This window comes from Caretta caretta, chromosome 13 (assembly GCF_965140235.1).
Source record: "Caretta caretta isolate rCarCar2 chromosome 13, rCarCar1.hap1, whole genome shotgun sequence".
Classification (NCBI taxonomy): Eukaryota; Metazoa; Chordata; order Testudines; family Cheloniidae; genus Caretta; species Caretta caretta.
Window position 1 is genome coordinate 23,304,931 of NC_134218.1, and position 21,083 is coordinate 23,326,013.

The 21,083-nt window shown below is 42.0% G+C and overlaps 1 protein-coding gene across 10 annotated transcripts in view; it reads left to right on the forward strand.

The window, feature by feature from the left end:
- Positions 1-21,083, forward strand: part of ARHGAP40 (Rho GTPase activating protein 40) — a 78,003-nt gene that overhangs the window by 38,701 nt on the left and 18,219 nt on the right. For 7 of the 10 annotated variants that reach the window (XM_048820360.2, XM_048820361.2, XM_075118809.1 and 4 more), the window contains 2 exons: positions 11,150-11,349; positions 16,603-16,823. In XM_048820360.2, the coding sequence (XP_048676317.1) occupies positions 11,169-11,349; positions 16,603-16,823 (402 nt within the window). In that variant the 5' untranslated portion in view covers positions 11,150-11,168. The remainder of the gene's footprint in view (positions 1-11,149; positions 11,350-16,602; positions 16,824-21,083) is intronic. The other 3 variants (XM_048820362.2, XM_075118810.1, XM_048820357.2) reach the window with 1 other exon arrangement.

A 21,083-nucleotide genomic window follows, 5' to 3' on the forward strand; every position in this document is an offset into this window, starting at 1 on the left:
ACTCAAGGCACTGTAATTTGCATACACAAGCTCTTGTTTTAAGGTGGCCAGACGTCCTGATAATAGGGGCTTTGTCTTATATAGGGAACTATTTCCCCTACTGTCCTGATTTTTCACACTTGCTGTCTGGTCACCCTCTCTTGTTTGCATATGAAAACATTGTCTGGGCTTGAGGTCCCTCATTTGTGACACAGTTGAGAAGTAGGATGGCCTGGACTACAAATAGGTTGTGGACCTAACAATTGCACCAACCTTGTTATTTGGCAATCAGTCTCTCTAAAGGGGTGAGTTGTATTGTTATGCTGTCAAACCTCAGGGACAACGGGTAGCATGAGTTGAGGACGGCGCTTTAACTGAACTGAACTTGGGGATTATAATGGACAATGAAACCTGTTTTTAAAGACTTTTATGCTTTTGCCAGGACACAGATAGTTTCATCTAAGCATTGGGTAACTGGCAGCCAGATCGATATTGTGAATACAAGTGACCTTTTTGTGCACTGAAAATCCTTTTTTTTTAAATCAAATTTATAAAAAAAAATCTTAAATTATTTTCAAAAACATTTTAAAATATTTCTGATCCAAATGAAACAACTTCATTTCCTGCAGGATTCCCTTCAGCTTCTCAAATGATCTACCTTTGTTGGTTCTCGAGTGGTTCAAGTATAGAGTCAGAGATTCCTGTACCCTGCACCCCACAGAGAATCTCTTACAGCTTTCTAAGTGAAATTCTAGGGCCAGTGTTCTGCAGAAGGTCAGACTGTGGGATCACAGTGGCCTCTTCTGGCCTTAAAATCTATGAATCTACATGTGAATAAACCGGATTGGTTGAAGTGGCCTATTTAAACATGCTGGCCAAGAATCTCTGCTTCACTAAGCTTCCTATCTCAGTGAGAAGGGGGAAGTGTCTGGGATGGATCTGTGCCATACTGAACTCCAGTGTAGGGTAGACCAGCTTAGATGCTGTTCTTAAGATATCTGGCTATGGTCTGGAGAGGCCACAAGACCACTGAATGTTGCCTGTGCATTGTACTCTGGCTGCAGCCTTTCTCTGCTCACTGTACTCTACGCTGGGCATGGCATGGGGGTGGGTATCCTGGGTCTGTAATGGCTCACAGTTCCCCCACAATGAGGGGAATGCTTAGCTGGCCAGACCTGGCTACTTTTTAGCCCCTTCATGTAGCTCAGGTCACAGAGCAAAGGGATCCGAATCCAAAGGAGAATCTATACTGTTGTGAGCCCCTATCAGCGGATCTGCCCTATGTACAGCTCTGTTTCAGAACTCACTAGTACGCCTCTTCATTAGGATTTGTGCTCATGGCTCCGGGCTGAAACTTGGAAGCAAATTAAAGAGGACTTTAGTTTCCCACTGCATGGGCCTCCTACGTTTCCTTTAATCCTGCGCTCCTGTGCCAGCTGATTGTTCTTAGAGGTTTTTTTTGACCTTGAGAAATAAATTGAAGGTCAACAAGAGACAGGCTTCTTTTGAGACCTTCAGTTGTTTCCTCTAAATTAATAGCCTATACAACTAATGACAATCAACTCCTGCTTTCCCCTTCTCGAGAACTCTTGTTTGTTCCACACTGAATGTTGTTCTTTAAAACCTGTGATTTTGTAGCACTGCACCCTGCTGACTCCTCCCCTCTGAGTTGATACATTTTTGTGTTTAGTTTTTCATTTTAGTTTCAAACTCACTCTTGCCTGTTTTGTTTCTTGGTGCCAGGAGTCCCTATGGGCCTGGCTCATGTCCTTGGAAATACTTCTAAGTTAAGTGATGTCTGACTTGCATTTTTTGATATCTGGAAGACTTCAGTCTCCTTCCTTTTCCCACCTTGATTAGGTTTGGAACAGTTTTAAATTGGGTCATATTTTTTTGGCTTAAACTGGTAGCAAGTATCCCCTTTGAAGTAGTTCAGCACAACAGGAGGAAACCTTTTTATTAATGCATCTGATGAAAGAGAGGCAGTCTGAGCAGTTCTCAGTACAGAAAGAACATTGAGCAGGTGATGCAGAAGTCCAAGGACCTAACACCCCCTACAGAGCAGCTCTCTGGATGGAATGATCCTGTGCTGGAACAAAATGAATGCACAGCAACACTGTTTTCTTATCAGGTTCAGAAGAGCTTGGGTTATGTGAGTGTTTTACAGTGCACTTTTTGTTTTGTGTTTGTCAACGTCTACTGATTAAAAATGAAACTGTGTTTTACTATTCCAGTACCCAAAAAGCACTGCAGGAACAAGGGGCTGTGACAGCTTTGACATCTGATGGTTTACGAGCCACCAGATTTAGGAACAAGTGCTGTTGAAGAGAGGGGAATCCTTTCTTTCCAGTGGTGCTGTAGAAAGCATTTCTTTCTGGTCCTTGTAGCCTCTTGAGAGATTGTGCCTTTAAAATTCAAATCATTCCAGATATCTGATTGCCTCCTGTCCCCCTCCCTAATTTCTTACCATCACAACACTTGGCCCAGGATTGACCTGAGCATGAGATGACATCCCATGCCTAGTTGACTCTTCATAACTCTGCTCCATCTGACTTACTAGGCTTCTTCAGCACAGCACTCAAACATGTGCCTATATAATAATAATGGCACAGTCACTCCTTATAGAGCATGGTGTAAGCGCTGATGCGTTCTTTGATGGCTGCTGAGTCCAATGCATGAGTGATCGTCCCTCCACGGGTAGGGAACACCCACACGCAAGCAATGCTCTGAATCAGAGCAGCAGTTTCTTTCCTCCTCTGACGCCAGACATCAGGAAGCTTGATCCAGTCTGCCTTGCTCCATCTACAAGCTGGCTCTGCCAACCAGCGTGGCATTCTGCACTCCTTTCTCAATCGTCCACAGAGATTCCAAAGGATACTAAGTCATCTGTGCAAGCATCCTCAAATCTGCACAGCGGTCTGCCTCTTCACGAGCTTCAGAGTACAATGTACTCTTCAGGATCCTATAATCCAGCATTTACCCTAAACCATACAAAAAACCTCAACAGCTTTCATATCAGATGCTTGTGTAAAATTCTTCAAATAAGATGGCAAGACAGGGTGACAAACATGGAAGTGTTAAATCGTGCTGGTATGTCATTTGTGGGGACGTTGATTAGTAAGTAAAGGCTCAGGTGGCTTGGACATGTCAAATGAATGCCAAATCATGTGCCTAAGTCCCATTTAATATTCATGCTTTGCTGAATATGGATGGCTTGCTGAAATGGGCTAAATGCAGTGTCCGTGTTGCATATCTCAGCCTGACTCATTCAGCTTTACCAATGTTGGGGGTCTAATTATCTTGTTTTGTCTGTTTTTCCCATAACAAATATTAGCACTGGTTTTCATGCTGCCCCTTTCATGCCAAATGCCTTCCCTGAACTGATCCTTAAGGCCGTGTCTTTTCCTCTCCATGATGCTTAGCAAAAATTGGCTGTACAGAAGGCTGGAGAATTGTCTCACCTCTTTTCTCCCTTTCATTTGTTTCATGGAGAAGGTTGGATTGACATGGCTTACATCACTATGGAGTAGTTTCTTTAGGAGGGTATGCCAGATCCCCATTGGAATAAAAAACAATGTCCACAAAAGAGTAACTCCAGCTGGTGCTGCTGCTTTGCAGCTAGTTCTTGACTGAACAAAGGCCAGGGGAGAAAACCTTGAATCAAATTTGCTGCGGGGAAAATGTCAGGTGGTTGGCACTGCAGTACAGCTCTGCCCTCCGGCATCTCTTGTGGCTGTGGTGGCTTCCAAACATCATGGCCATTAAGCCTTTGGGCCTAGTCAGTATCGCTTTAATCCTACTTTGAAGAAATACTTCCAGTTATTGAAGCAAAGTGCAGAACATATTTTATTGGTGATATTAACCTCTATCCTGAGATATGTGCTAACCCCAGAGTGGCCAAAGGTGCATTGCAATATCCTCACGCTGTCTTGGTCTGTGTGAGAAGATGCAAATGTTCTTTTGAGAATGGACATCTAAGAGGTATGTATGATGGAATCAAGAAAGCAATAGAACTTTCTGCCAAATAGACTGTCCCACTCAAATCTCTTAATGGAGACATCATTACCGTTAGACACAAACAGTGCTCCACCCAGTGTTGCATCAGTTACAAACTATTTGCATGGAACCATTGTTTTTGAAGTAGTGCTAAGCATGATCCTTAGATTCCAGATTACTGAAGAGTTCGATATAGAACCATCTATAAATGTGCTTGAAAAGGCAATCACCTCCCTAGCATCAGGGAAGGACACGAGAAAAGATGGAATTCCAGCTGAAGTACTGAAACAAGGAGAAGTTGTGCTTGAACATCTGCACAATGCCTTGCTTGCCTGCTGAAGGGAAGGTGCGGTACCACAAGACATGAAGGATGCTAACATCATAATACAGTATGTATTTAAAAAAAGAGAGAGAGATTGGAGTGATTGCAACAATTACAGAGGACTTTCTCTCGTTAGTGTTGCTGGCAAGGCATTCACGTGGGTCATCCTTAACACTGAGTAGTGAGGTGGCAAAGTTTGCAAATGATACAAAATCGCTCGAGAGTTAAGTCCAAATTTGACTGCAAAGAGTTACAAAGGTATCTCACTAAACTGGGTAACTGGGCAAGAAGATGGCAGATGAAATTCAAGGTTAATTAAATGCAAAGTAATGCACATAGGAAAAGCATAATCCCAGCTATACGTACAAAATGATGGGGTCTAAATTAGCTGTTACCATTCAAGATAGATCTTGGAGTCATTGTGGATAGTTCTCTGAAAACATCTGCTCATGTGCAGCAGCAGACAAAAAGGCTAACAATGGTAGAAATCATTGGGAAAGGGATAGATGAGAAGACGGAATATTGCTACTATATAAATCCATTTTATGCCCACACCTTGAACACTGCATGCAGTTTTAGTTGTCCCATCTCAAAAAGCCATACATTAGAACTGGAAAAAGTACAGAGAAGGGCAACAAAAATGATTAGGGGTATGCAACAGCTCTCTTATGAGGAGAGATTAAAAAGGTTGGTAGTTCAGTTTAGAAACTAAGGGAGGGGATATGATAAAATCATGAATGGTGTGGAGAAAGTGAATAGGGAAGTGTTATTTACCCCTTCACGTAACACAAGAACCAGGGGGTCACCCAATAAAATTAACAGGCAACAGATTTAAAACAAACATAAGGAAGTACTTCTTCACACAATGCACCATCAACCTGTGGAACTCATTACCAGGGGATGTTGTGAAGGCTAAAAGTACAACTGGTTTTAAAAAAAGAATTAGATAAGTTCAGGGGCGATAAGTCTGTCGATGGCTATTAGCCAAGATACCCAGAACATGGGGTTGGGTCCCTGGCTATCCCTAAACCCTTGGCTGCCAGAAGCTGGAACTATATGATGGGGATGGATCACTGGATAAATAGCCCTGTTCTGTTCATTCCCTCTGAAGCATCTGGCACCAACCACTGTCAGAAGACAGGATACTGTGCTAGATGAACCATTGATCTGATTCAGTATGGCCATTCTTATGTTCTTAATTCTTGCTGAATGTGCATATTCAGAGAATCAGTGCAACTTCTGTGCTGGTAGATCAACTATCAACATGCCCTTCACACTAAGGCAACTGTAAGAACAATGTGAAGAACAACAAAAACTTCTGTGTATGGCCTTCATAGATCTTACAAAGGCTTTTGTTGTGGTCAGCAGAAAGGGCCTTTTCCAATTCCTAGAGAGAATTGGTTGCCCCTCAGTCCTCCTTAGTTGCATTTGGATTTGATCCTTCCATGGTTTCATGAAGGCTACAGTCTAGTATGTTGGTGATCAAACTGGTAGCTTTGAAATCTACAGGTGGTGTCAAAAAGGGATATGTTTTGGCATAGTCCTCTTCGGTATATTCTTCTCTCTGCTGCTTTGTAATGCTTTCTCATCTAGTACCACAGATGTTCATCTCCATACAAGATTGGATGGAAAACGCTTCAATGTTGCATATTTAAGAGCATGATAAAAGAACTACTTTATGCCAATGACGCAGCACTTGTCACACACAGCAAGAGGAGCTCCAGCAGCTTTGCAGTAGCGTGCATTAGTTTGAGGAATTCAGACTAACCATCTGCCTAAAGAAGACAATGTTGTGTGTGGTTTTGCACCAGAAGTTTTAATAGCTACGACCAAGCTCAAAGTTATGCACAAATTTTGCTATGTAGGGTCAGTTATATTGGTTACCTGATCTCTAGATGATGAGTTCTGAGAAGGGCTGCCACCCGCATTCGGTTAACTGACTAAGCACTTGAACATCAAGATATGGGTCTTCCAGATGTTAATTCTGAGCACGCTGCTGTATGGTGACGAGACTCGGAGTGCCTAAGCAGGCATAACAGAAGGCTAAACAGCTTCCACGCCTCCTGTCCTCATTGTATTTTAAATATCAAGTGGGGAACCAAGGTGCCTAATAGAGAGAAGTACTTGAAAAAGCAAAATTCAGAACTGCCAAGTCTAATCACTGGTCTCAAACACAGACATCTCCATTGGCTTGGTTATTGGCACTGAATGGACAATGGATACATTCAAAGGATCTCCAGTATGGAGAATTTGTGGATGCTCCAAGGCTACTGGGCCAACCTAGGCTCAGGTTTAAGGATGTTTGCAAGAGGGACTTGAAAAGTTTCAACATGGACGTTACCAGCTGGGAAGATGCAGCTAGCAGCAGCCTGCATTAGATGGTTGTGTTGCATCAGGAAGCTAAAGGGACCGGAGAGAGAGATGGCTGCATGGAGAGGGGTGAAGAGAAAAGAGCAGCAGCCCTCCAATGCTTGTAATGAGTCAGCTTTATCTTCTGGCCCTGCACCTTATGCCTACATTATCTCTTGCAATGACTCTCACTTCAGAATTGAACTTTTTAGCTACTTGTGCTGCAAGCATGACATGCAGTAACTGAACTGCTTTGCACTTACACCATTGTCTTTCAAGATGGAGGGTTGCCGTGTTTTTTTGTTTGTTTACTATGCACTTCACTAACTTGATTTTCTAGCCAATTGCTTTGTTGAGTTAATTTGTAAAAAATCTAAGTGTTAAACTTTTTATTATGGTTACGGTTCGTCTGAGTGAACTTGGTTATTCCACCTACTCTTTGCTTAAAACATACAATCTCCACCTCCAATCTAAACTGCTGTTACTCGTGTAGGTCACTGAATGTTCCTTCGTCACTGTTGTCACAGGTCAATGAGAGATAATCTTATAAGTGTCTGGAATCTGAAGCTAGCTTGATGTATGCTTTCTGCCTCATCAGTCACATTTTTAAAGCAGCTTTAAACTGTCACTTTTGTTTAGAAAATCAAAAGAAAAGATTAATTGTCTTCAGTTTAGAGAAACAATTGGGCTTTAAATCTATTTGCATTACAGTAATGTGAGAGGAAGGGTGGTTCAGTGGTTAGTGTGCCAGCCTAAGACTTGGGTGCAAGTCCCTGCTCCACAGCAGACTTCTTGCATGACCTTGAGCAAATCATTTAGCCTCCCTGTACCTCAGTTCTCCTTCGGTAAAATGGAAAGGATAGCAACTCCTAACCTCATAGGGTGTTGGGAATAAATACATTAAAGATTGTGAGGCAACCAGATACTACAGGTCATAGAAGTACTTTAAATAGAGTGCCCAGTCAGGGCTGTACAATGCATAATGCTGTACAAATGCATAATGAAAAGATGGCCCCTGCACCAAAAAGCTTGCAGCCTAACTTCACACGTGATGTCAGTGGGAATAGAACCCATGGATGTCTGTGGGCCAAATTCAGTGAGGAAAACAGTGGTGTCAGTTACACATCAGGTGTAAATAGGTCAGGAAAAAAGGGATGTTCTGAGTTTCTGGGGTTGGGTGGGAATCAGTGTAATTAACCATGTGGGGCTGGTTCTTTATTCAGAATTGTGTGAATAAATGTCTTCTACTGTCCCTCCCAGGGCAAGCAAGGAGATGTGTCCTTGATTCAGTGTCCAGATTCTCTTGTACACCTTATGTTTTTATTTTCTGTAATGGGATCAAATGTAGAATTAAGTCGTGTGGTTTGTGTATACATATTTAAATGTGATTACTTGTGCATATTTACATATCAATATCTGTGGTGTGTATGCAGACATATATTCCTCTGTGTTCCTGACTCCAATTTGATTTCACTTTGAAGAGCTGCGAGCTGTCATTTGTTTCTCTAGAAATACTTCCTTAGTGAAGCCAATGACCACTGTAGAATGAGAAACAGATCTGATCACCGAGGCAAGTGTTTGATCAAGTGACCATTACTTTTATTTGGAATTGGTGTAGGGGAATACCAAGCAGAACTACTCGATTTGGGTCAATAGGGAAGGATATTTCTTTTTTCATCTCCTCAACTCCTACCGTAATATGCTCGTTTCCTCTTCTTAAGAGCTGGTTATCCGATCCCTTTTGTAAGCATTTCTCTCCTTTCTAGGGGACTTCCCAAACATGCAAACACTAGTCTCTTACTTTGTGACAGTCAGAGCAATACAACTTTCAACAGCTGGGGAGGGGAAGCAGACACTCATCGGGGGGTGGCTGGGTGACCTAATAGGGCTTTAGTATCTTGAACTTCCCTTTCATGGAATCATATCAGTGCACTGTTTGTTCAGCAGGTCCTAGTTGTTTTGCTTCTCTTACTAATTCCCAGTACTGTGAGTCCCAAATGTTTTAAAAACAGCAATCCATGAACTGGGTCCCCAAAAATCATGATTGGCTTAAGCACAGAGATTTAAAAAAAGTATTGGGGTAAAGACTCTTTGGTTTTTGAGCCTTTAGGTTTTATTTCCTTGACCATGATTTCTTTTTTAAAATGAAAGTTTAGTTTCTCACATAATCATGTGACTGCAGGAGCTGTCGCTTCAAGGAAAACACCAACCATTGTGAGACTTGTGATAAAACCACAAGAGTTGGCAACACTGATTTCACCCGTAGAGCTAGTGACAGCCCTCTAAAATGCAGAGTTTGATAATGGCAAAATCTCTGTGACATAACATAGAGGTTCAGTGTTATCATTACTAGTTAGTAGGTTACATAGGGCTAGATCAGTTTATATAGCTTGTGGTAAAATGAGTGGTGTACTCATTTTTTGGTTGTCTCTGTTGCATATATTGCTTGCACTACAAAAGATTTGCATTCTGAGTCTGGAATGATCTAAAATCATTCTTTCCTTCAAGAAGTTTGGGAATACCTATGGAAATCAGGCAAGCGTCGATCAACTGGTGTAGGGACTGGGGCTGAATCCAGGTTCTGTAACCATCAAGTTGTCAAAGCCATTGTGAAAAATCTACTCTGCTCTTGCTCACTTTGAGTGCTGTGGCAGTGTTAATTCCTAAATGCTCACTTCCTGAGACTATGCCTAGAGAATCTTCTATTGTCAAAATAGATCAAGTATCTTTGCTTAAAGCCTAATAACCTGCTTCTCGGCAGACAACTGGGGAGTAATTCTGGTCTCCGTATTTGGTCTCCTAAGGCTTGTGTAATGGGTTGGATCACAGAAACCCCTTTGGAGCTTCCAGCTGGTATGCTGAGACTAACCCTGAGCCTGTTTCTCCTGGCAGCTTGGGACTTCAGTGCTCTGCCTGGTTTGAGCCAGACCCGTTAGTCTGCTGCAAACCCAGACCCAGGTCTGAACTACATCCCCCAACAGCTGCAGGCTTAACTGAAAACAGCTTAAGAAGTGTTCCTGTCTCCAGCACTCAGATGCCCAACCCCCAATGGAGTCAAACCCCAAATTGTTTTACTCATAAATTGTTCGCCCTCTATAACACTGATAGAGAGAGATGCACAGCTGTTTGCCTCCCCCCCCATAGGTATTAATAGATACTCTGGGTTAATTAATAAGTAAAAAATGATTTTATTAAATACAAAAAGTAGGATTTCAGTGGTTCCAAGTAATAACAGACAGAACAAAGTGAATTACCAAGCAAAATAAAATAAAACACACAAGCCTATGCCTAATACAGTAAGAAAGTGATTACAGATGAAACCTCACCCTCAGAGATGTTCGTGTAAGCTTCTTTTACAAAGTAGCCTCCTAGTCTGGGTCCAGCAATCACTCACACCCCTGTGGTTACTGTCATTTGTTCCAGTTTCTTTTGGGTGTCCTTTGTGGATGGCGAGGCTTTCTCTTGAGCCAGCTGAGGACAAAATGGAGGGGTCTCCCAGGGGCTTAAATAGACTTTCTCTTGTGGGTGGAGAACCCCTCCTCTCTTCTATGCAAAATCCAGCTCCAAGATGGAGTTTTGGAGTCACATAGGCTAGTTACATGTCCATGCATGACTCAGTTTTTACAGGCAGCAGCCATTGCCCACATGCTATCTTAATGTCTTCAGGAAGACCTTTTATGTAAATTGGAGTCTTCCAAGATCTATTGTCAGTTAAGTGTTTCTTAATTGGGCACTTAATTTGCACATTCCTTTCTCAAGAAGCTAACCAAATGCTTTACTATGGCTACTTAAACTCAAACAAGTACACCGCCAATATTCATAACTTCAAATACAAAAATGACACATGCATACAAATAGAATAAATATATTCAGTAGGTCATAACCTTTGCAAAAACATTACATGGCATATGTAGCATAAAACATATTCCGGTTATGTTAGATTTACATTCATAAGCATATTTCCATAAAGAATTATGGGGTGCAACATCATAGTTTGTCTATGCAGCACTGGCTAAGTGTACCAGAAGGGTGTGATTTGTAGAGCGCTCTAAAGTCCTGTGCTCTGACTGCCCCATGTAGACTCTGCTGGCACGCTCTAAAAGGTACCTAGTTTGCACTAACAGTCCCACATTCAATAGGACTGTAGCTTTCTTTGGGGAGGCCTACAGCTTAGCTGACCCGAGCTAGTATGAGATTTTGTTACTCCTCACTTACACTGATGGGTATTCCGTATTAGGTCGTCGGAAAGACAGTCAAAGGAAACGTGCATTGTTACTACTGCCACTCGCGTCATACTGCATGTAGCTAGACTAATTAATTAATGAGCCTGTTTCCAGCCTTCAACCTCCTATTATCACTAAACAAAAACAATAGGATGTCGCTCACTTATCTTTATTTGGTTGTTGCAGTCATTAATCATGAAGTGTTGACTTATTCTCACTCGGCATGAAAGTCAAGCCCAGATATCAGTTTATTTAATTTATTTCCTTCCTCTCTCCACAGCAGAAGTTGCCCTTGCAAAATGAGCCAGTTTCCTCAGAAGAGTTCTATGGAGCCCCCATTGTCGGAGTGCATGAATTCCAGAGCAGATTATTTGGACAGCTTGTCAATGGACAATTTTTGGCTGGAGGTGGAGAATATCAAACAGAGCACAGAAGCTGAGCAAGAGGAGTGCAACCTTACAGATGTCAAAACCCCAGAGGGTAGGTCACTGGGAATATGGGTAGAGGGAGCAATGGAAAGGAAAATGTATGTCATTGGCAAGGAACAAATCTCACTGGGTAAAGTTTTGAAAAGTACCTTTGTATTTGAGTCATTTTGAACATGGGATGTAGGCTCCTGAGTCATTTAAGTACATAGGTACTTTTTGATAGTTTTACCTATTACCATTTGGGGAGGGGGGATAAAGAGTAGGGGCAGCTATTTGGATGGGGAAAAGAGCAAAAATATTCTGGGGTGCGAAAGGAATTGTGCAGCATGGTCTCATCTAGAATTAAGGGACAAATTTTTAACAGTGCAAGTGATTAACCGTTGGAATAAACTACCAAGGGAAGTGGTGCCTTCAAGACAGGGGGCCTTTATGAAAGATAGATGGGAACTCGAGGGTCACATTAAAAGATCTGACTGGCTGGACGTGGCCGTAGTTTGCCCACCCCTGGACTAGATCTAATAGTCCCTTCTGGGCATCTGACAAAGTGGGTATTCACCCATGAAAGCTTATGCTCCAATACGTCTGTTAGTCTATAAGGTGCCACAGGACTCTTTGCCACTTTTACAGATCCAGACTAACACGGCTACCCCTCTGATACTTTCTCCTTGCAGTCAGTCTAGCCCACTAGATGGCATTGTAGCATGAGGTCTTCAAAGCTTTGTGTAGCAAAAGAGAGAGCACTGAACGTTTTTTGCAGATCATGAAGTGCAAAGGAAGAGCTTGGATTCCAGACTGCAGTTTAAAGCACTGCTAAAGCAGTATACGCTGCAGGGCATGTGGTTGGAGCTTAGGAAACAACAAATAACAATAACAGAAACAAACTGAGGGCTATGTACAGATGAGGAGCTCCCCAAAATGCTGACACAAATGAAAAATATCCTGATTCTTTCCTGAGAGGAAGTGGTTTATCTCCTCTGGAAAAATTAATCATAGAACTCCCCCACAAACTGTCAGCAAGGCACTTCATGCATGTAAGATGGCCTGGACCCTTCTGGTTATTTGGCTCTCCTGGTACTCCCAAAGCCCCTCATAAGTCCTTCTGTGGCACTGTGTGTGGGAAGGAAGATGGCAGCTTTTCATGCTTCTGAAATTGTATTTAAATCATAACCTGTTCATCGTGCTGCCTCCCCAGTCCTCATAGTTCACGATCTTCAATACTAGTAACTGCCCCTGCTGTCCAGTCACAAGCATGTAGAATTAAATGGGCATTTTTAGGAGCAGGTTTTTTTCCCCCCCCAGAAAGAGAGAATGTGATAAAAGACATCAAGAAACTTGTGTATTGTAGAAAGCAGTGCTGGGCTGACACTAAACTGAAGTTACAAAGATTGAGATTACTGAATCTCAGAAGTTCTTTGTCTCCTGCCCAGCTTGAAGCTCAGTGACTTTGCCATATGTCTAAGAAAGAGGTCTGTACAAGGGAAAACCCTTTCTTCTTGCAGCTTCTTTGAAACCCATGTGTCAGAAATTTTCTCTTAGCTTTTGGGATTACAACATATTTTAGTCCAATGCAGGATGGGCTAAGTCTCTTTAGGTAATTCAGGGTAATATTCCTTTATGACTACTATTTTTGGCTAAACTACATCTCAAAAGGTGTGTTCATGATGGCCAGTGTTCTCTTTAAATTCCCAGATCCATGTGTCTTCCACATGGTGTTCCCCAAGGGTCAGTCCTAGGACCAATCCTAATCAATTTATTTATAAAGGATCTGGAGAAAGGGGTAAACGGTGAGGGGGCAAAGTTTGCAGATGATACTACACTGCTCAAGATAGTTAAGACCAAAGCAGACTGTGAAGAATTTCAAAAAGATCTCACAAAATTAAGTGATTGGGCAACAAAATGGCAAATGAAATTTAATGTGGATAAATGTAAAGTAATGCACATTGGAAAAAATAACCCCAACTATACATATGATATGATGGGAGCTAATTTAGCTTCAACTAATCAGGAGAAAGATCTTGGAGTCATCATGGATAGTTCTCTGAAGACGTCCACGCAGTGTGCAGCGGCAGTCAAAAAAGCAAACGGGATGTTAGGAATCATTTAAAAAGGGATAGAGAATAAGACAGAGAATATCTTATTGCCCTCATATAAATCCATGGTACGTCCACATCTTGAATAGTGCATACAGATGTGGTCCCCTCATCTCAAAAAAGATATACTGGCGTTAGAAAAGGTTCAGAGAAGGGCAACTGAAATGATTAGGGGTTTGGAACGGGTCCCATATGAGGAGAGATTAAAGAGGCTAGGACTTTAATCTTGGAAAAGAGGAGACTAAGGAGGGATATGATAGAGGTATATAAAATCATGAGTGGTGTGGAGACAGTGAATAAGGAAAAGTTATTTACTTGTTCCCATAATATAAGAACTAGGGGCCACCAGTTGAAATTAATGGGCAGCAGGTTTAAAACAAATAAAAGGAAGTTCTTCTTCACTCAGTGCACAGTCAACCTGTGGAACTCCTTGCGTGAGGAGGTTGTGAAGGCTAGGACTATAACAGGGTTTAAAAGAGAACTAGATAAATTCATAGAGGTTAAGTCCATTAATAGCTATTAGTCAGGATGGGTAAGGAATGGTGTCCCTAGCCTCTGTTTGTCAGAGGGTGGAGATGGATGGCAGGAGAGAGATCACTTGATCATTACTTGTTAGGTTCACTGCCTCTGGGGCACCTGGCATTGGCCACCGTTGGTAGATAGAATACTGGGCTGGATGGACCTTTGGTGTGACCCAGGATGGCCATTCTTATGTTCATCAGTTACATATTTCCCTTCTCTCCCTGGGAATGTTTTCTATCTAGCATCTGTGTAGCTTGGGTCAGCCTTGAAATTATTCTCCAAATTAAATCACCAAGGCCAGATTTTCATGAACCTGTGTACTGGACAGTTCCTCCCAATGGAGTTTCCCAGAGAAATAACCAGTGATACTTGTTTCCTTATATGCCAGCAGTAAATGTAATTTAGCCAAAAGGTTATTAAATGGAAATTATTTAGATGAATTATATCCAAGATACTTTGGATGCATCAGACAGGCCAGTAGGTTTAACAGAAGACCATAAATCAGATACCGAATTAGCTGTGTGTGCCAGTTTTTTGTTTCCTGTTATGAGTGGAATTGGAAACTTTCAGAGTTGCAAAAATTACACTGACATTTCTCCTCACCACCAAAATTTAATAAACTAAGGCCCTGTTGTGCACACCTTGCTCCCACTGACTTCAGAGGTCAGGATTTTTGTCAGAATAAGGTGTCTAGTGCAAGGCTCTTCAATTAGATTAGATTAAGGCTCCAGTCCTGCAAATACACGAGTAACCTCAAACATCTGAGTTCCCATTGAATTTAGTGGCACTACTCATGTGCACAGGTGTTTATAGGATTGGGGGCTTAACATAGAGCTGGCTGCATTTTTTTTTGTCTGCTTTTTCCAGCAAAAATGGCTCTCTGACAAAATGGGAACTCACAAATCTTCCTGGCCAAGTTGAACCTCAGAATAGTAAATCTAGACTACAAAGCAAGTGATACTTGTTTCTGTTCTGTTTTCACCAAGTTAGAAAATAAGGGTTAGCGTGGAAAATATCTTGCACTGTGACTCCATAATGAGCTGTCTCCTCTTTTTTCATTATATGGATTCTTTTACTTCAGTATACTTCTTTTTAAGGCTATGTGATGAGATGTTAGCTTTATCCAGTTGTTAGGTGAATTTAACTTCACAAGGCTGGGGTACTTCCTATAAAAACATTTAACAGACATACGGTATAATAGAGTGGACAGTCATGGTCTGCTTGAGCAGCTGTCCCAGAAGAGGAAATATCAGTTTCTGTCAGAGGAAGTGCATGAACAAATATCCCCTCTTTAGTCAGTTCAATAGTGATTTTTTGGCCATGTTTGTAAATGGATAAGTACAGAATGTCTGTGAACCTCCCTATAGTGAATAAGCGTGGTATGCAGAGACCGGGCTGAGGAAGAGAGGAGGCTGTATGGCAAATAGTGTATTAAGGCTGAAACTACACATGAATATTTTTATCCTCAGAGTTCAAACAGCTGCCTCATTCTCATAGCACTGTCTGAGCTGCACACCGAATGAGTTATGCAGGAAAAATATGCCATGTCCTCAGACTTCATTCATTTGCAGAAGGGGACAGGGTGAAGTTTTTGCAGACAACCTTACATTTGGGATATCTTGACTTCTGAGAGCTTCACTTTGGACCCATAACATGCTTTGACTATAGTAGTGTGTATATATATATATTTTAAATGAATATAGTTGTAAATTAAATACATAACTTAACTTAATTTTACCTGCATGTATCGATACTGCAAGGATGTCTGGGCCCACTTGAAATGTAATGGCAAATAAACTGTGGTGGTAAAAAAATAATGTTACTGCACCAAGATAACTGCACATAAGAAGTTAAATAAAAGATGATAAAATTGAATCCAGGCAGAATCTGGATGTATCCTGAGGTAAATCTAACTATGTATCTTGCTGTTAAAGGAACAATCTAAATAGTAAGAGCATAAAAGCCACCTAGGGAATATCAGTTGCTGTTGTGTTTTAACAGAGCTTTTCTCTTGATTGATTGTGCTAGGAAGCTGTCAGTGGATCAGATGGAGTGAACTGGTGCCGACCCCAGTGCAGTCACTGAGTGGAGTGCTGCTTTATGACAGGGCAGAATTTTGCCTAGGAAGTTCCTTTGAGGCCAGATTGTGGCGGGCAGCTGTGCAATGGGAGAGCACAAGTTTTGCTCCCCCATCCTCATCCCCACAGTGTTCAGCCATAATCACAGCCAGTGCACTGTCAGAGCGTAAAGATTAGCCTTCAATAGGGAACGATGTGGCATTAGCCTCCCCCCACCCCCAAAGCGGACTTGTTGGTAGCAGTGCCCTACCTTTTCTCCCCATAGCTCAGTGGAGCTGTCCAGCTGCAGAGGGGAGTTTAGGCTGCAGCTTTTGCAATGGGCATGTCCCTCCACACCCCCCAACCCTAATTGATAAGCCCAGTCTCTCCTTGTGCCCACTGGGGTGATGTCACTTGGATCCATCCCCAACCCAGGGCCTTGGCTCAAAGCCCTCTAGATTTCATAAATTGGCAGCTCAGGAGAAACAATCCTTGAGGGACCCAAATGAAATGAGCTGTTGGGATTTTTGGCATGTCTGACTGTCTTTCTAGCCCTGCTTTGTCCAGACTGTATCTGTTAGTTCATAGTGTTACCCTGCTCTCTCACTGCCTTTCTCCTCATCCCTTGCCTCTCAGAGGGAGAAGCCGAAGCTGAGTGGCTACAGGATGCAGGCCTCTCTGACCTAATTGGGGACGACACCTCAGACAATGACAATGTAGTGCTGCTCTCCACCTTGACCAAGACCCAGGCTGCAGCCGTGCAGCGAAGGCTGGATACTTACTCACGGTCACGGCGGAAGAAGAACAAACCGCCCGTGCGTGATGTCAGAGACATTTTTGGTGTGGCCAGCTCCGAGGTATGTTGCTTTACTGACTTCCAGAATGTTTCCAGGTGTCCTAGCAGCCGCTTTGGCTTTCTGGCTCTGTGGGGTTATATGACTGAAGCAGCATTTCACCTTTGACCCTAAGCGGAAATATAACTTGCAGAGTTTGCACCTCAGGGTTACAGTTATAATGTAAAATATTCGCAAAAAGAAAAGGAGTACTTGTGGCACCTTAGAGACTAACCAATTTATTTGAGCATGAGCTTTCGTGAGCTACAGCTCACTTCATCGGATGCATACCGTGGAAACTGCAGCAGACTTTGCATCCGATGAAGTGAGCTGTAGCTCACGAAAGCTCATGCTCAAATAAATTGGTTAGTCTCTAAGGTGCCACAAGTCCTCCTTTTCTTTTTGCGAATACAGACTAACACGGCTGTTACTCTGAAACCTGTCTTCTGCCAATGTGCCTTAACACTGCCTGCATTGAGGGGCTGTTTCTGTGTCCATAGCTTTCCTGCAGACCGTCAACAAGCACCTTAGTTAATGTCCTTAGTGGTGGGGATCTCTGTTATGTTTAATACTCCAGTACATAGTCGACAAGTAGGAGCCTCTTTCCAGAGCTTGCAACACCAGTGACTCCTTGTTGTTAACTGTGTTGGTCAGATCTGAATTCATGAAATGTTTTTGTGTCATACATGGAACATTAGTATTTTACTTGTATTCCAAAAGCACTTAGAGGCCGCAGCTGAGATCATGGCACCCACTATGCATGTACGCAGTCCTCGGAGAGCTCAGACCACATGGACACAAAGGGTAGGGAGAAGAGGTATTAATTTATAATTTGCTATGGAGTTTGGGGCCAGTGTCCTAGTCAGGAGTGAGAGAATGGATCATAATACAGGCCCCATTTAACATGTTCCTGAACTTAGTCCCATGAAAGTGGGACATTTGGATTAATTGCTCCTCTTCCAATTAATTTGCCTTCAGAGACTTGCTAGTATCAGTCGGTTTTTAAAAAGCATTAGGCAGGATAGCACAGTCCTTAAACCTACCTCATTACGAGCCCTAGAAAGTGGACTTGCTAGTGAATTAACCCAGGGAGCTTACCCAAAAGAAGTTGCCCAATTCCTTCCTTTCCACCTGATGCCTTTTAAAAATTTGGAATACTCATTTATACAAGCTGAGCCTAGCCTGGTGTCATCCTTATAACTCAGACCTTTTGCAGGAATGAGCTGTTCCTTCATACTTCTCCAGATGACCTTTCTGATAGGTTTCATTTGAACACACTAGTAGTATAAATGTTTGTTTAAATACATGCTGGAAAAATAAACTAGTGTCTCCTCAATATAAGGCTGAAAACCAGTGGCAGATGTTAGCTGTAGATTTCTCACTGTTTTTAGGTTGAGATAATTCTAGCACGCTTAATTGCACGGAGATAGGGTTATGAATAATCCTGTATAAATGCAGAATGTTCTTGTTCATGCACAAGTGGGTGACAGCACACATGTAGTCATTTTGCATGTGCAGCTAGGGTGACCAGATAGCAAGTGTGGAAAAATTGGGACACCTTTTCAGGGGGTGGGAGGGTAAAGGTGCATATATAAGATAAAGCCCCTAGGATCAGGTTGTCTGGTTATCCTCTGTGGAGCTACAGTAACTGTTTGTGCTCTGGGGTCCAATCTAGTTGCTTTTCTGAAAATTTAATGCTGAATGTTTTAGTTATGACTTATCAGCAACAAATGTAATGTGATCCCATTGGCTCTTGTGAAATTCCATTTTCCATGTCTCCTAAAGCATTTGCTGAGCTTATAAATATCAGTCTCCTGTGTGCATTTGATACATTGCTAATATTTGCGTTTGATAATCCATGCAACTGAGATCAAGCTTCACGCTTTAAAATATTTGGTATAATGTGTGCACATTCAAAGATACTAAACCTGCTTATTTAAATAGCTTTTAACTTGATAAGAAAACAGAATGTTCCATCTCATTTCTAGCTGTAAGCAAGATTCATAGACATCATTCTACAGGCTCTGGTTAGAGCCATTGGAATTATTCATGTTTTCTCTGTATCAGTATTGTTGGACTTCAAAGCTTTGCTGTCATGTGTTTAAGATCCCCAAACATTAGCAAAATGTACTGGACAGGGTGAGCAAAGCTAAAAACTGCAAATAAGTATATTTTAAAGCTAGCTCTTTGAAAACTTGTTCCTCCTTTACTGACTTGCCAAGACCTGAATTCCATATTCCTGGGTTTTCTTCCCCTTATTGCAAGAGAAGATGAAATCATAAGCACTTAAAATAAAAAGGGAAATTAATCTGTTCTCTCTTCTGAGTTTTGCGATACCCTCCTCCATTGCAGGGGAAATACCAAATCCTTAATTCAGGTCATTAAAGAGCAATCAGTGTCTTTATTTGTAATATTTAATTCTTTGTATTTTAATGCGCTGGGATCCTAAACAACTTGTATAATGTGTTGATTAGTACCCTTTTACAGACCCTGATCCAGAGTCCCATTGATTTCAATAAGCTTTGGAGCAGGCCAGTTTTTTTCACAGAACATCTTGAACGTTGGGCCAACTTCTGCCTTCCAATGCAAGTGTGGGTTTCCTGCTGAAGATTGTGGGAGCGCTGTACAAACAAATATACTTAGCATGTCTTGTCTTCCTGGTGCTTCTACAAACATGAGCTCTCACAATACCCCTTTGTATGGTGGTTGAATATTATCCCCACTTTACAGATGAGAAAACTGAGGCATATAGAGGTAATCTGATTTTTCCAACAGGCGCACAGGAAGTTCACTGCATTCCAAGTCTTGAACCCAGATCCTGTGATTCCTCGTCCACTGCCTTAATCACAAAACTATCTCACTCAGAAAAAAGTCAGTGCAAGAGGCAGAGACTAACAATTGCAAACCTGGCTCCTGGTCCTATGATCAGACCCTCGCCCATGTTCCTGTTCCCCTTCAGATGCATGTTTCCTCCTGTTTCTAATGCTGTTCTTACTGTGAATTCTAGGTGCCACATTTGATCTAAGGAAAGTATTATGCCCAATAAATATGTCAACGGTGAGAGTTATCCTGCAGTTTTGCGGTCAATGGGAGTCCAGCTGTTGACTTCAGTAGGGGCAGGTTCAGGGCCTATGAAGGAACCACTCATGCTCCAATGGATCAAAACCAGCAAGGACTCTTAATTTGCTTCACAATGACAAAATTTCCTTATCTGAGTTCTCTACCGGTATTTTCAGTGGGTGTGGCATTGCAGTCTGCCTTGACCTCCTATTTACATCTCTGAAGCAGCATTTTTAGTCCTCAAAACAACTTGCATTTCTAGCATAGCTTTTCACACACATGCATGCACCCGCATTGTTCACAGAATAGGCACGCCAGGTTTGAAAGGACCATGGTACTCTGATGTCATTCTGTGTGCTTGTTAGGTACAGGACTGTGGTTGCTAAGTCACTGGCCAGCTATATCCAAGGTTAATCAACCATGTATTTTGTTCAAGAAAAGAAGTAAAATCTTTCTCTGCGCCTGGATGATTTTACTTATTTGCAATGGCTCAGCATAGGTTCCTTATTCTTTATTGCTGAGTTAACTGGACACTAAGATCATTGCAATTGGAGCTAATTAGAAGGTCTTGATTAAAGTTTTTGAGGTAAAAAACTTGAATGAAAATATTTTTTCCTGTTTCACAGCCAGCTCTGTTGACCATGGGATTTTATCAGCATGTCCTTAGGAGGCATCTGGGATCACACTAATTTTTTAGACACATGTCACTTCAGGGACCTATATAACTTGTGGCAAAGAGATGCATTATTGTAGAGCAGACAAAAGGGAAACATTGTGTTGCTTAGTCTGCTTAGTGCATTTTCATCCATGTGGCTAAATGGCATATAATTGAAGAAAGTGACTTCTCCTCAAAGGCCAGTATTCCATGGATGGATCACGCTGTGGGTGGATGTCACAGGAGCTGTTTGAATGAAAACTGACTGCTGATTGGTGCATTTTGACAGACAGTTAGAACACTTAAACTAAATAGATATGTCCACTGACTCCTGAAGCTGTGAAAGAGTAAGAATTGGTGATTTAACAATGGTGTGAGTGTACGGGTTATGGAGGAAGGGGCAGGGAGAGGAGTGCTAATTGCAGGTTTCTGCTGCTGAAGAAAGTAGCTATAGATACTCTAAAACTAAGACATGTACCCTGAGGTTTGTGAAGCATTTTATTTCATAGCAGTTTTTAAGTGATTGTTACATCCATGGCAGACCTTTCAGATTTCAACTCAACCAAATG